Consider the following 13,677-nt stretch of genomic DNA (forward strand, 5'->3'; position numbering starts at 1 on the left):
ATACAAGAACAAAATTGTCTTAATTCATCTCCTGTTAAATTTGTTTTGTTCTGATATTGACTTCTTTGATTGATTATTTCGTCAATAAAAATAAAAATTATGTTACATCTTTAAAATGTTATGATACAATCTTCAATCCTTCGGTACTTTGTAATATCTTTATTTGTTAATGTTGAATGTGAACAAAGTTCAGAAGCCTCCAGATGTTTGTGCTTCAAGCCGCCCAAAACAGCAGCTGTATGAAACACTGCACACGCCCTTCACTGAAGATCATTTCATTATATTCACTTCCAGACTGTTTCTGAAACACACAGAGGATGATTTTAATCTGTTATCAACTTTTACACTTAAACAAGGCATTAGATTCACACGCGGCTGTGTTCCGGGGCTGATTCCGGTCAGTTTGATCTGACCGGAACAAAACAAACATTTCCTCGCCGAGTATTTTACTCTCCACAGAAAGCCGAGAACCTCTGCTTGGTGTTCACTGTGTTTCTACTGCGCTAAACCATTTCATCACTCGAGTTTTGTCCTTAAATATAGGAGAAGAAAACACAAGCGAGGGGCTCGCGGAGGCGCGCGGACACCGAGCGGCGGGTTGAGTCTATGAGGTTCTCATGTGTTGTTTAAGAGCGCAGCACCGCTCTAGCGCCACTCATTGAACTCCGTGTTTGAAAGATTGTTAATCCGCTCCGAGAAATGGCAGAAACCGCCCCAGCTGCAGCTCCGCCGGCCAAAGCGCCCAAGAAGAAATCCGCCGCCAAAGCCAAGAAATCAGGTCCAGGCGTCGGTGAGCTGATCGTCAAAGCCGTGTGCGCGTCCAAGGAGAGGAGCGGCGTGTCCCTCGCCGCGCTGAAGAAAGCTCTCGCCGCCGGCGGCTACGACGTGGAGAAGAACAACTCCCGCGTCAAGATCGCCATCAAGAGCCTGGTGACTAAAGGCACCCTGCTGCAGGTCAAAGGGACCGGCGCCTCCGGCTCCTTCAAGATCAGCAAGAAGCAAGCCGAGACCAAGAAGAAGCCGGCCAAGAAAGCTGCTCCTAAAGCCAAGAAGCCCGCGGCCAAGAAACCCGCTGCTGCCAAGAAGCCCAAGAGCGCAGCGGCAAAGAAGCCCGCCGCTAAGAAATCACCCAAGAAGGCCAAGAAACCCGCCGCCGCGGCCGCTAAGAAAGTGACCAAGAGCCCCAAGAAGACGAAGAAGCCAGCGGCGCCCAAGAAAGCAGCCAAGAGCCCCAAAAAGACCAAGGCCGCCAAACCCAAGACGGCTAAGCCTAAAGCTGCTAAACCTAAAGCTGCAAAGCCTAAAAAGGCAGCTCCCAAGAAGAAATAAATCTTCTGTTTTATTCCCCAAAGGCTCTTTTCAGAGCCACCCACTGACTCCAGAGAAAGAGCAAAACACCTGCATTTAGACTCTTTACAAGTCAATTATTAGATTGTATATGAGTTTACCTCGACTCACAATGTTTTACAGATTGACTGCATTTAGAAAAAAAACTGTTATTCACTTGTATTATGAACATCGATTGAATGGATCATCATCTAAATTTAGTTTAAAAACAATATCTGTCCCTGCAGCACAAAAGCAGTCATCAGTAGCACAGGTATATCTGTAGCAATAGCCAACAATACATTGTATGGCTCAAAATTATACATTTTTATTTTATGACAAAACCATAAGGATATTAAGATCATGTTCCATGAAGACATTTTGTACATTTTCTACTGTAAATATATCAAAACTTCATTTTCAGATTAGTAAAATGTGTTGCTAAAAACTTAATTTGAACAACTTTTTCTTAATATCCCCCGGAGACCCCCCTCGCAAAAAAAAAAAAAAAGTTTTGTTTACTTAGTATTTTTTCATGTCATTATTTAGAGCATTAGAAAAAAAATGGAAAATTAACATTTTTGAAAAATATATATTCACGTTTTATTCTATGTCCTCTGTAGAAGACACTAGGACTAAGTTTTTTCTAAAAATAAAATGGCATGAATAGACATCAAAAAGGCAAAAACAATGGGATTTTTGTTTAAATCACCAATCGATTTTTAGGTTTCAGGATTTTTTTTAAGGATGATTCTCAACTATGTTATAAAATATATAACAAAATTATTTGATATACCATTTTGTTTCATGCAATATGTTGTAAAAAAATCCATAAACTGTTTTTTCCATTAAACACAGTGTATGTATACTGTATCTAATTAGCATATTAATGTGTTGCTGTTGGGACAGTGTGTTGAAAATGAATTGTCATATTGTTAGTAATAAATGGCCAGATTTTCATAATAATATCTAATATTTCATAACAAAATAGATATATAATTAATTTTACTATTCAATTGTTGTCTCTTAAAATGCATAATAAACATGCTTTTAGCTCACGTGTCCTCTACAGTGGACATGTGAGGTCTCAAAAACTGCATAGTTGGGACTCAGGAGGATATTTAGATTTTTTTGCACCCTCAGATTCCAGATTTTCAAAGAGTTGTATCTCAGCCAAATATTGTCCTATCCTAACACACCAGACATCAATGGAAAGATCATTTATTCAGATCACATCTCAATTTCAAAAAATTGACCCTTATGACTGGTTTTGTGGTCTAGGGTCACATATTTACTAATGTTCTTTTGCATTGATTTACATATTTTAAACTTATTTTAAACAGTTTATTTAATGCTTTCTGTCGTGTGTTTAGTCTAAATGCAGCACAATTGGCCGCCAGCTGTGGAGGCGTGGCCTTGGCGGTGAGTGTTAGAGGAAAGCTCAGTGATTGGTTTAAAATCTTACAAGGCTCTAAACCAATGGGCGACTGGCACGCTCCTTTAAAAACAGAACAGCGGGATTCACAGCTTCATGATTTTTGTCAGTTAATCAAACTCAGAAGTTTCAACAACCCACAATGAGCGGCAGAGGCAAAACTGGCGGCAAAGCGAGAGCGAAGGCCAAGACTCGGTCGTCCAGGGCAGGTCTGCAGTTCCCCGTCGGTCGTGTTCATAGGCTTCTCCGCAAAGGTAACTACGGAGAGCGCGTCGGTGCCGGTGCTCCCGTCTATCTGGCGGCTGTGCTCGAGTATCTGACCGCTGAGATCCTGGAGCTGGCTGGAAACGCCGCGAGGGACAACAAGAAGACCCGCATCATTCCCCGTCACCTGCAGCTGGCGGTGCGCAACGACGAGGAGCTGAACAAACTCCTGGGCGGAGTGACCATCGCTCAGGGCGGCGTGCTGCCCAACATCCAGGCCGTGCTGCTGCCCAAGAAGACCGAGAAACCCGCCAAAGCCAAGTAAACCGAGTCCGGCCTGTTTCTCCAATAACAAGGCTCTTTTCAGAGCCACACACTTAATATGATAGAGAGCGGTTTTCTAGTCTATTGTATTAATGACGTTCTTCAAAATAAGTGACAGATCTGCTGAATAATTAATGATAATAAGGGAGCTCCAAATATAATCCACAGCTGGAGATTATCTTTACACAATACATTTTCATTAAGAAAAATGTTAGCGGGAAATCTAAAAAAGGTGTATTAGTGTGCGGTTCATGTGGAGTAACATTTTAATTAAATGATAAATATTAATTGAAGTTTATTGATGTTTTGCTAATATAAGCGTCTGAGGTTTGGGCCTCGATTCTGAAAACAAAACACTAGACAACCAAACAAAATATGTAGCCCAATTTACTTGTTCATGACAAAGTTTTATTTAATGTTATAAAAGGATATATTTGTAAGTGTCTAAAATGTTGTCAATTAGTCTTTAAAACGTTTGATTTAAATTGTGAAAATCAGTTGAAATAAGTGAATGAAGACTTATTGTCATCCAAAGTTTCTGACATCAAATACATAATGGCATGTGACGTATATAATCTGTATTATAAGCGTAACATTAGTTATGAAGGTCAATCACTCTTTTTGATGGCGGCTGCTGCAACATCAGTGTATTCCCGACAATACACTTTTTATCCTTTACAGTTTTATGCTTTCATTATTGTTTGATGTTTGCAATCCTGTGTAGATGTTTGTGAAGCTGTTTCAGACGTAAAGCTGCATGATCTCTCTCTGATCAGAGGCTGTGAAAGCAGGTTGATGTATTCTGATGTGATTGTGATTGCAAATGTTTTAATAGACAGTCATCATTTAGGAATAAGATTGTGTTTGAGTCGAGATCACAATCTTTTAATAGATCATGCACACATATGAGCCTATAGCCTATGTATTTTATGCTCAAATGAGCTATGATAATTTTTTTGGATGGATCAGGCAAAGATTTATATACCATATTGTGCATGTTTTTATACTGCTGCCTTGTGGATTAAGTTTAAAAGAGAGAGTCTGTGTAAGCTTTAGGTTGCTTACAGAGACTGTATGAGGATCCTGCTGAAAACACTAAGATGGAGCAGTGCATGTGATCTGTTCTGTAAGACTAAAGAACAATGCTTTCAGACTTTAATGAGACATTTAATGTAAGTTTACTTGCTGGTTGGATGATTCACTGCATGCTACTATAATGCTGTTGTTGAATCCTAAGCTTAGTCAACAAAGAAAAAGTGTTTTTTTTTTTAATGTCATTGTACTGTTGTGTGTTTTGCTAAAGGACCTTGATTCTGGAAATAAAGTTGAATGAATGAATGATGCATAACGTAATAAACAGAACAAAGCAATTTTGAGCGGGAAACACAAAACATCCCCGTTTGAAAACAGAAGCTGCTCAGTCATTGGCTAGCAGTCATGAGCAGACGTCACACATCAGCCAATCACAAGCCTCTGCACATTCATGACATCATCAACTCGTGGCCATTTCATGCTTTAAAAGCAGCGTGTAACAGAGAGCAGTATATGTTTTCTACGTACTTCTAACGGAGAAAGAAGTTAATCTTTGCGATGGCAAGAACCAAGCAGACGGCTCGTAAGTCCACCGGCGGCAAAGCCCCGAGGAAGCAGCTCGCTACTAAAGCCGCCCGGAAGAGCGCTCCAGCCACCGGTGGCGTCAAGAAGCCCCACCGTTACAGGCCCGGGACCGTGGCTCTCCGAGAGATCCGCCGTTATCAGAAGTCCACCGAGCTGCTGATCCGCAAACTGCCTTTCCAGCGCTTGGTGCGAGAAATCGCGCAGGATTTCAAGACGGACCTGCGCTTCCAGAGCTCCGCTGTCATGGCCCTGCAGGAGGCCAGCGAGGCTTATTTGGTCGGTCTGTTTGAGGACACCAACCTGTGCGCCATCCACGCCAAGAGAGTCACCATCATGCCCAAAGACATCCAGCTGGCGCGCCGCATCCGCGGAGAGCGCGCTTAAACCCGCCGCTGCAGCGACACCCCAAAGGCTCTTTTAAGAGCCACCAACACTGCACTGAACGAGACCGTTTCACTGTAATACTGAGTATAAACCATAGAGATTAACAATGTTCCCAAGTCTTTAATCAACTCTTTTCTTCATTCCTATTTCCCATTTTACTACAAAAGAGTTTACACAAGCAAACACATGAGGGGAAAAATGTGGATATGCCTTAATTAATTAACTCTTATTAACACACTTCTGTAGATACAATTGAAATGATCCTGCTTGTAATATGCATGTGTATACAGTCAAGTGCAATTATTTATAGGGTTAATAAAATAAATATGTAATTATAAATTGACATGTTTAAAGTGCATCATAAATGTCTGTTGCGATGTTTAATGTGAAAATACACATTTTATCATATGTGTATATTTAAAGGGAATTGAGAACCACTGGTTAAATGAGGTAAGGAGGTAAAAGCGTCTGTCAGATACATGCAAACCTACTGATGTTATATAAATTACTGTCAGATAAATTTGATAAAACATGGATTATAAAAAGAAACAAAGGACAGACATCCTTAGATTAGCTTTAAACCACATTGTTTCCTGATCGAACTGCTGGCGAGGAGGGGCTGTGACCCGGGGATGGTTTCAGTTAGGTCCTGTGGAGTGCTCACCGAACATTCGTATTCATCGTTTGATTGAAGCAGAAAGCATCTCGATCATGTCTGGAAGAGGTAAAGGCGGTAAAGGGCTCGGGAAAGGAGGCGCTAAGCGGCACCGGAAAGTGCTCCGGGATAACATCCAGGGAATCACCAAACCCGCCATTCGTCGTCTCGCGCGCCGCGGCGGCGTCAAGCGCATCTCCGGTCTGATCTACGAGGAGACCCGCGGCGTGTTGAAGGTGTTCCTGGAGAACGTTATCCGCGATGCCGTCACTTACACCGAGCACGCCAAGAGAAAGACCGTCACCGCCATGGACGTGGTGTACGCGCTCAAACGACAGGGACGCACCTTGTACGGCTTCGGAGGATAAACGCCTTCAATCCGGAGAACAAACCCAACGGCTCTTTTCAGAGCCACACACACTCTCAGAGAAAGAGACCATGTTCATGCATTATACTCCAGATAAAGAGTTGCAGCATCATGCTTCTGAATAAACACTGAAAGTGAAGATACTTGTGTGTTGCACAGAGAATATATCCCTTTTCATAAGTTTGACCACAACTGTTTTTTTGAGTCTTTAATAAATTTGTCGTATCTGGAAACATCTGTCAAAGTAATTTAATTCTGAGTTTGATACTGATCCTCAAAGTTGGAGCATATGCTTGTCTTTTTGTCTGATCCTGCGCTTTTATGAGCTTTAAGTCATTTATAAAACAATCAAGTGGTAGTTGAGGCAGAAGTAAAACCGGCGGGACAGCAGATAAAAATAAAGTGTCTAATCATTATTGCTCTCTTTTCTCCAGATTCTCTCAATGGGTTTATAAGCGTGAAAAAATACACTGATATTTGAGTCTAACAAAAAGAGGGAATTGAAACAAAGGAAGATTAGTCACGTGGGCTGATGTCGCTCAAACATTGAGCGGTGGGCGGGACTATCATTTCACCGCCTGTGATTGGCCCTCGTCCGGCTCGTGGTACTTGGAGTTGTCCAATCACAGTGGAGTTACTGGGTGTGGTCTGTGTAAACACGCAATCAGAAAGCTCCGCATCTCTGTGTAAATTAGCATAGGTTCGTGGATAAACGCCTCTGTCCGGCTCTTTCTAATCATTGACTCGTCAGCATCATCATGCCTGAACCAGCGAAGTCCGCGCCTAAGAAGGGCTCCAAGAAAGCAGTCACAAAGACCGCGGCGAAGGGAGGAAAGAAGCGCAGAAAGACCAGGAAGGAGAGCTACGCTATCTACATCTACAAGGTGATGAAGCAGGTTCATCCTGATACCGGGATCTCTTCCAAGGCGATGGGGATCATGAACTCTTTCGTCAACGACATCTTCGAGCGGATCGCCGGTGAAGCGTCTCGTCTCGCTCACTACAACAAGCGCTCCACCATCACTTCCAGAGAGATCCAGACCGCCGTGCGTCTGCTGCTGCCCGGGGAGCTGGCCAAACACGCCGTGTCTGAGGGCACCAAGGCCGTCACCAAGTACACCAGCTCCAAGTAGAGCAGCCCGACACTCCCACACCACAAAGGCTCTTTTAAGAGCCACCCATCTACTCGATGAAAGAGCTTCTAATGTGTGTGATTGATACAGCTTTGTGTTATGGTAAACTAACAAGTAGCCTTATTTTTTTTTTTTATCCACATTTGTGGCCACATTCGTTATAATACAGGAACAGTGAATTGATGTGCTTGCGTTCAAATTTGTCTTAAAATATATCATTTGTACTGCTTCGCATTCTACTCCAACACACAACTGTTGACTGAGAACCGATCATTCGGAAGCACTTGATTAGTTCACTGCATCTTTAAGAAGACATTGATTCATTAACGGGTTGTATGACTTACTGTAATATTCATCTTTAGATGTCCCATACACTTGTATTATACAAAGAGATTTTTATTTTTTCTGAAACTCTTAGTTTGTTCATCTGAAAAATGAAAGTGTCTTTACGAGATCATGGCCTGAGATATATATATATATATCAGGCCATGATCTCGTATCGACGATAGCCAGAGGTAGTCATTAATTTCAGTGCTATTCTTTATTAGTTCTTTCCACAACAAACACATCAACTTGTCTTGTCATTAAAGTAGTGCATACTGCATTTATACTGTATATATGAACAACCATTCGAAGTATATGTTTTATAAACAGTGAAATAAGCATGTATTTGACTGAAACTCTTATTTGTGATGGGCCTAATGGTTAGTGTCGGACTCGTAATCCAAAGGTTGTGGGTTAGAGTCTCCGGCCGGCAGGGATTGTAGGTGGGGGGAGTGAATGTCCAGCACTCTCTCCACCCTCAATACCACGACTGAGGTGCCCTTGAGCAAGACACAGAACCCACAACTGCTCCCCGGGCGCCGCAGCATAAGTGATGTTTTATTAACAAATTTCGGGAGGAGCACGCGCAGATAATTAACACGGCCAATTCATCATCAGCAATCACACCACTTATCCAATCAGCACGAGAGAGAATCCCTATAAATAACCAAGCAGTCTTACCGTCATTATCTCTCGTCTTCCGACATTGGCACACCCATTCGAAGAAATCATGTCAGAGACAGAACTTTTCGCAAACAAAATTCCTTGGAAACCACGGATCCTCCTGCACCACCAGCAGCCGTCCTCTGCACCAGCGCTTCGCAGGACATCACATTCGAGCCCACGGCTGTAACACTGGGCCGCCGGCTTTCCCGCGCAGCACCCGCTCATACATCCAGGCGTCGAGGCACGCCATCACCTGCATCTTCAAGGCATCATCCACCTTCTCCAGCATCCTCCATCACGTCAGCCATTTCTTACGCCCCAGCCGCGGAAATTGGACCGTGGCAGGACTTCGCCAGGTACTCACCAGCGCCAGCATCATCATTTCAAGTCGTTCTACAAAGCGGATCTCCTCGCCCTCTACGCTTCTCTTCAGTCCGGGGAGCCTCCAAACTCTTCACCTCTGTCCAAGCAGTGACTAAAACAAGCCAGGGCCGCGGCGTTCCCTATTCACGACCAGAACCACTCCCTCTGGGACGGGCCTCCGGCCACTAGGCCGCACCAGAAGGCCTTCAGCAAGTTTAGGCCGCACCTCGGATGCCGCTACCACCAGCCCCCACCCTCCACCTCGAGCCACCGAGCTAGCACAAGCCGCCGCGTCAGAGCGAGCACACCTCCGCCAGCGGCAAGGAACCACCCAAAGCCCCGGCCCCGCCCCGCCCCACTCCAAATCCCCTCCCCTACCCATGGCCAGCAGCCCCAGTGTTGCCAATTTAGCAACTTTGACTAACTTAGCGAGTCTCCGCGATCGCTGGTACTGCCGCAACAGCGCGAGGTCAGCGCGCACGCACCTCTTTCTCTGTATCTGCTCTGTTCAGTAAGTAGCGCGTTCAGTTCAAATAGATATTATGTTGCTTCTCTAATTTTACATACAAATATAGCCGAAATCACAGCACAGGCATTGTCTCGTCTTATCTTGTGTGTATTATTTGATTTCATCAGACGACGGCCCAATTATAAATCAGGATTTTTGTGCAGACTAACTTCTTAGGAGGGAGAGCTACATAACCATACATATGGTTATGTATCCTTAAAGGGCTGCGTTTCAGTCACTATTTCATATTTATCCCGTTGACTGACAACATAAACAGTAAAATATATATAAAGAAAAACAGTTTATTCAGAATTTGGCTGCATTAAAATACAGTATGAGCACAGAGAGACAAACAAATGTAAAGGCAATATGACGTGATGACGTCACGAATATGCTAATTAGCGCATGACGTCATCTGGCGACATTTAGCGACTTACAAACTGGCTTAGCTACTTTCCATCGAAAGAAGTTGGCAACACTGAGCAGCCCCACCACACACGTATAGCGCGAGCATGCCTCCGCAATCGGCGCAAGCCCCGGCGCCCGCCATTCCCCCTCTCTTCCCCTCCCTTTCCTCTGCCCACCAAGCTTACCCAAGCGCGAGCATGCCTCCGCTAACCACGGTGCAAGCCCCGGCGCCCGCCATTCCCCCTCTCCTCCCCTCCCTTTCCTCTGCTCACCGAGCTTACCCAAGCGCGAGCATGCCTCCGCTAACCACGGTGCAAGCCCCGGCGCCCGCCATTCCCCCTCTCTTCCCCTCCCTTTCCTCCGCTCACCGCGCTTACCCAAGCGCAAGCACGCCTCCGCTAACCACGGCGCAAGCCCCGGCGCCCGCCATTCCCCCTCTCCTCCCCTCCCTCTGCTCACCGAGCTTACCCAAGCGCGAGCATGCCTCCGCTAACCACGGTGCAAGCCCCGGCGCCCGCCATTCCCCCTCTCTTCCCCTCCCTTTCCTCCACTCACCGAGCTTACCCAAGCGCAAGCACGCAGCCGCTAACAGCGCAAGCCCCAGCGCCCACCTTTCCCCCTTCCCCTCCCTTTCCTCCAATCCTCGAAGTTTCCCAAGCACAAGCATGCCTCCGCTAGCTGCTTGGCGGCTAACTTTCCCTTCCTTCCTCCCGAGGTCCATTCTCACTTTCTTCAGCCACACCCCTACCCATCCCGCCAATGTGCTCGCACTGGAACCAGCCCCGTAGCCAACTCCATCAGGACACAGATCTCGTCAGGTGCGGATATAGACCTTTTTCCTTTTTGTCACCAATTTCACCTCCGTCCGCTGATCGCCGAATTGATGAATCTTCCGTCACTTTAAAGAACACCGCTAACAACCCGTCACGTATCTTATCATTCACCGAATTCACGATCACTTCCAACTGCTAAACGGAAGTTATTTGCACCGAATTTCCCCACAGAAGACGCGAGCTCGGCAACTATCTCGCGATAGTTGCCGAACTCGCATTATCATACGGAGGCTCCCACTTCTATACGTACCATAAACTATTTGCAGCTAAATGCGCCATTCGAGTAGCCCAGCGGAATCAAGCCCCTTACTGGGGAGCCCTGGACACCGAACTCCATAACAGAATATTTTTAGGCCGCCGTAACATTACATGTGCGGTCCGCCGATCCAATTCCCACTCCACCACTTCATGCCCCTTCACCAACCCATCCATTCCCCCCCTGCCCAGAATCATCTCCGTCCAAATCCACCAGCTCACGCCCGCTTGATTGTCTAGTAAAAAAGTCACCCCACCATTTCTGATCTAGCGGTGCTGGACGATGAAACTATCTCTTACTTCATTAAGCAAGTAAAACAGACCAGTCAAAGAAGGCCACTTTGTTTACATCTTCAACCTCCTATCGCCCATACCAAGCCCTCCTAGCTTTCCTCCACCTCAGGAAATCACAGGCCAAACTCCCATCCGACCCCCTGTTTACAGACGACTCCAACCGCCCCGTCACTCGCTTCTGGTTCCAAAAGCACCTTAAGTCAGTCCTGCTCCTGTCTGGTACCCCAGCCGAAAACTTTTCCAGCCATTCGTTCCGAATAGGCGCAGCAACCACAGCGGCCCATAAAGGCCTTTTCCAGCAGCAGATTCAAGCACTTGGTCGCTGGTCGTCAGAAGCTTTCAAAAGCTATATTCGATCAAGGAAGCTCACCAAACACTAATCGGCCAACCCCTTTAATGATATACGTCCCTGGGAACCCGAACTTCAGACCCTCCATAGCCAACCCCTCTTAACATCACCTATATCCACCTTCAACGGCCCATCCCCACTCCATTCATTCCAACAGCACTACATTCAGCCTTGTCTGTACTCCTCCACTGCCGCAGCAGTGACTGCTCCCGCAGGAGCCCAGCTGTATTTCTCCACTGCCGCTGCAGTGTCTGCTCCCGCAGGAGCCTTTTTCTATATTCCTCCACTGCCGCTGCAGTGTCTGCTCCCGCAGGAGCCTTTCTATATTTCTCCACTGCCGCTGCAGTGTCTGCTCCCGCAGGAGCCTTTTCCTATATTCCTCCACTGCCGCTGCAGTGACTGCTCCCGCAGGAGCCTTTTCTATATTTCTCCACTGCCGCAGCAGTGACTGCTCCCGCAGGAGCCCTATCTGTATTTCCCCACTGCCGCTGCAGTGACTGCTCCCGCAGGAGCCTTTTCTATATTTCTCCACTGCCGCAGCAGTAACTGCTCCCGCAGGAGCCCTATCTGTAATTTCCCCACTGCCGCTGCAGTGACTGCTCCCGCAGGAGCCTTTTCTATATTTCTCCACTGCCGCAGCAGTGACTGCTCCCGCAGGAGCCCTATCTGTATTTCCCCACTGCCGCTGCAGTGACTGCTCCCGCAGGAGCCTTTTCTATATTTCTCCACTGCCGCTGCAGTGACTGCTCCCGCAGGAGCCTTTTCTATATTTTCTCCACTGCCGCAGCAGTGACTGCTCCCGCAGGAGCCTTTTCTATATTTCTCCACTGCCGCAGCACTGACTGCTCCCGCAGGAGCCTATCTGTATTTCCCCACTGCAGCTGCAGTGTCTGCTCCCGCAGGAGCCTTTTCTATATTTCTCCACTGCCGCAGCAGTGACTGCTCCCGCAGGAGCCCTATCTGTATTTCCCCACTGCCGCCGCAGTGACTGCTCCCGCAGGAGCCTTTTCTATATTTCTCCACTGCCGCTGCAGTGACTGCTCCCGCAGGAGCCTTTTCTATTTTTTCCACTGCCGCAGCAGTGACTGCTCCCGCAGGAGCCTTTTCTATATTTTTTTTTCCACTGCCACAGCAGTGACTGCTCCCGCAGGAGCCTATCTGTATTTCCCCACTGCCGCCGCAGTGACTGCTCCCGCAGGAGCCTATCTGTATTTCCCCACTGCCGCTGCAGTGACTGCTCCCGTAGGAGCCTTTTCTATATTTCTCCACTGCCGCAGCAGTGACTGCTCCCGCAGGAGCCCTATCCGTATTTCTCCACTGCCGCTGCAGTGACTGCTCCCGCAGGAGCCTTTCTATATTTCTCCACTGCCGCAGCAGTGACTGCTCCCGCAGGAGCCTTTTCTATATTTCTCCACTGCCGCAGCAGTGACTGCTCCCGCAGGAGCCTTTTCTATATTTCTCCACTGCCGCAGCAGTGACTGCTCCCGCAGGAGCCTGCATCTCTACCTCCCTCTCATCTCTACTTCCAGATTCCACAGAAATACCACTACCACAGCAGTATCCAGCATCCCTTCAGCCTAAGTCATGCAAGTTTTTGGGGGGTTATCAAGCCCCTCTTCGGCTGCTGTCCTGCAATAATAGCATTTTGGGGGAGCACTTTGGGTCCGGGCTAAATGCCGAGCTCGTACCCTCTCCCCGGTCGAGGGGAGTACCCCGGGCTCGGGAATGATTACCGAGCTCGGAGCCCTCCCCCTGGACAGCACGCCAAATACGCATAAACTTGCTCCGTTATTATTATATGTAAGTGTGAACTCGTGAAGTGATGTTTTATTAACAAATTTCGGGAGGAGCACGCGCAGATAATTAACACGGCCAATTCATCATCAGCAATCACACCACTTATCCAATCAGCACGAGAGAGAATCCCTATAAATAACCAAGCAGTCTTACCGTCATTATCTCTCGTCTTCCGACATCCCTCCACCACCCCGACTCCTCACCACAGCCGGTCCTACCCCAGCACGGGGGGGAGCACTCGGGGGGGGGAGCACTTTGGGTCCGGGCTAAATGCCGAGCTCGTACCCTCTCCCCGGTCGAGGGGAGTACCCCGGGCTCGGGAATGATTACCGAGCTCGGAGCCCTCCCCCTGGACAGCACGCCAAATACGCATAAACTTGCTCCGTTATTATTATATGTAAGTGTGAACTCGTGAAATGCTGCCCACTGCTCCGG

The 13,677-nt window shown here is 47.0% G+C and overlaps 5 protein-coding genes across 5 annotated transcripts; all 5 read left to right on the forward strand.

Annotated features, from left to right (window-relative positions):
• Positions 1-699: 699 nt before the first annotated feature.
• On the forward strand, positions 700-1,329 carry LOC306885605 (histone H1-like; the record flags this gene model as incomplete). Its single annotated transcript, XM_079442250.1, has 1 exon — positions 700-1,329. One exon carries the CDS (start codon positions 700-702, stop codon positions 1,327-1,329), a length of 630 nt encoding a protein of 209 aa, XP_079298376.1.
• Positions 1,330-2,903: 1,574 nt separating this feature from the next.
• Positions 2,904-3,290, forward strand: LOC306885677 (histone H2A; the record flags this gene model as incomplete). The annotated part of the gene is made up of 1 exon (XM_079442362.1): positions 2,904-3,290. One exon carries the CDS (start codon positions 2,904-2,906, stop codon positions 3,288-3,290), a length of 387 nt encoding a protein of 128 aa, XP_079298488.1.
• A 1,589-nt stretch (positions 3,291-4,879) lies between these two features.
• Positions 4,880-5,290, forward strand: LOC306885653 (histone H3.2; the record flags this gene model as incomplete). The annotated part of the gene is made up of 1 exon (XM_079442323.1): positions 4,880-5,290. The coding sequence occupies one exon, from the start codon at positions 4,880-4,882 to the stop codon at positions 5,288-5,290; it is 411 nt and encodes a 136-aa protein (XP_079298449.1).
• A 711-nt stretch (positions 5,291-6,001) lies between these two features.
• LOC306885756 (histone H4) lies at positions 6,002-6,313 on the forward strand (the record flags this gene model as incomplete). Its single annotated transcript, XM_079442526.1, has 1 exon — positions 6,002-6,313. One exon carries the CDS (start codon positions 6,002-6,004, stop codon positions 6,311-6,313), a length of 312 nt encoding a protein of 103 aa, XP_079298652.1.
• A 757-nt stretch (positions 6,314-7,070) lies between these two features.
• On the forward strand, positions 7,071-7,445 carry LOC306885732 (histone H2B 1/2-like; the record flags this gene model as incomplete). Its single annotated transcript, XM_079442468.1, has 1 exon — positions 7,071-7,445. One exon carries the CDS (start codon positions 7,071-7,073, stop codon positions 7,443-7,445), a length of 375 nt encoding a protein of 124 aa, XP_079298594.1.
• Between the last annotated feature and the right edge of the window lie 6,232 nt (positions 7,446-13,677).

Source organism: Barbus barbus, assembly GCF_936440315.1.
Source record: "Barbus barbus genome assembly, chromosome: 2".
NCBI lineage: Eukaryota > Metazoa > Chordata > Actinopteri > Cypriniformes > Cyprinidae > Barbus > Barbus barbus.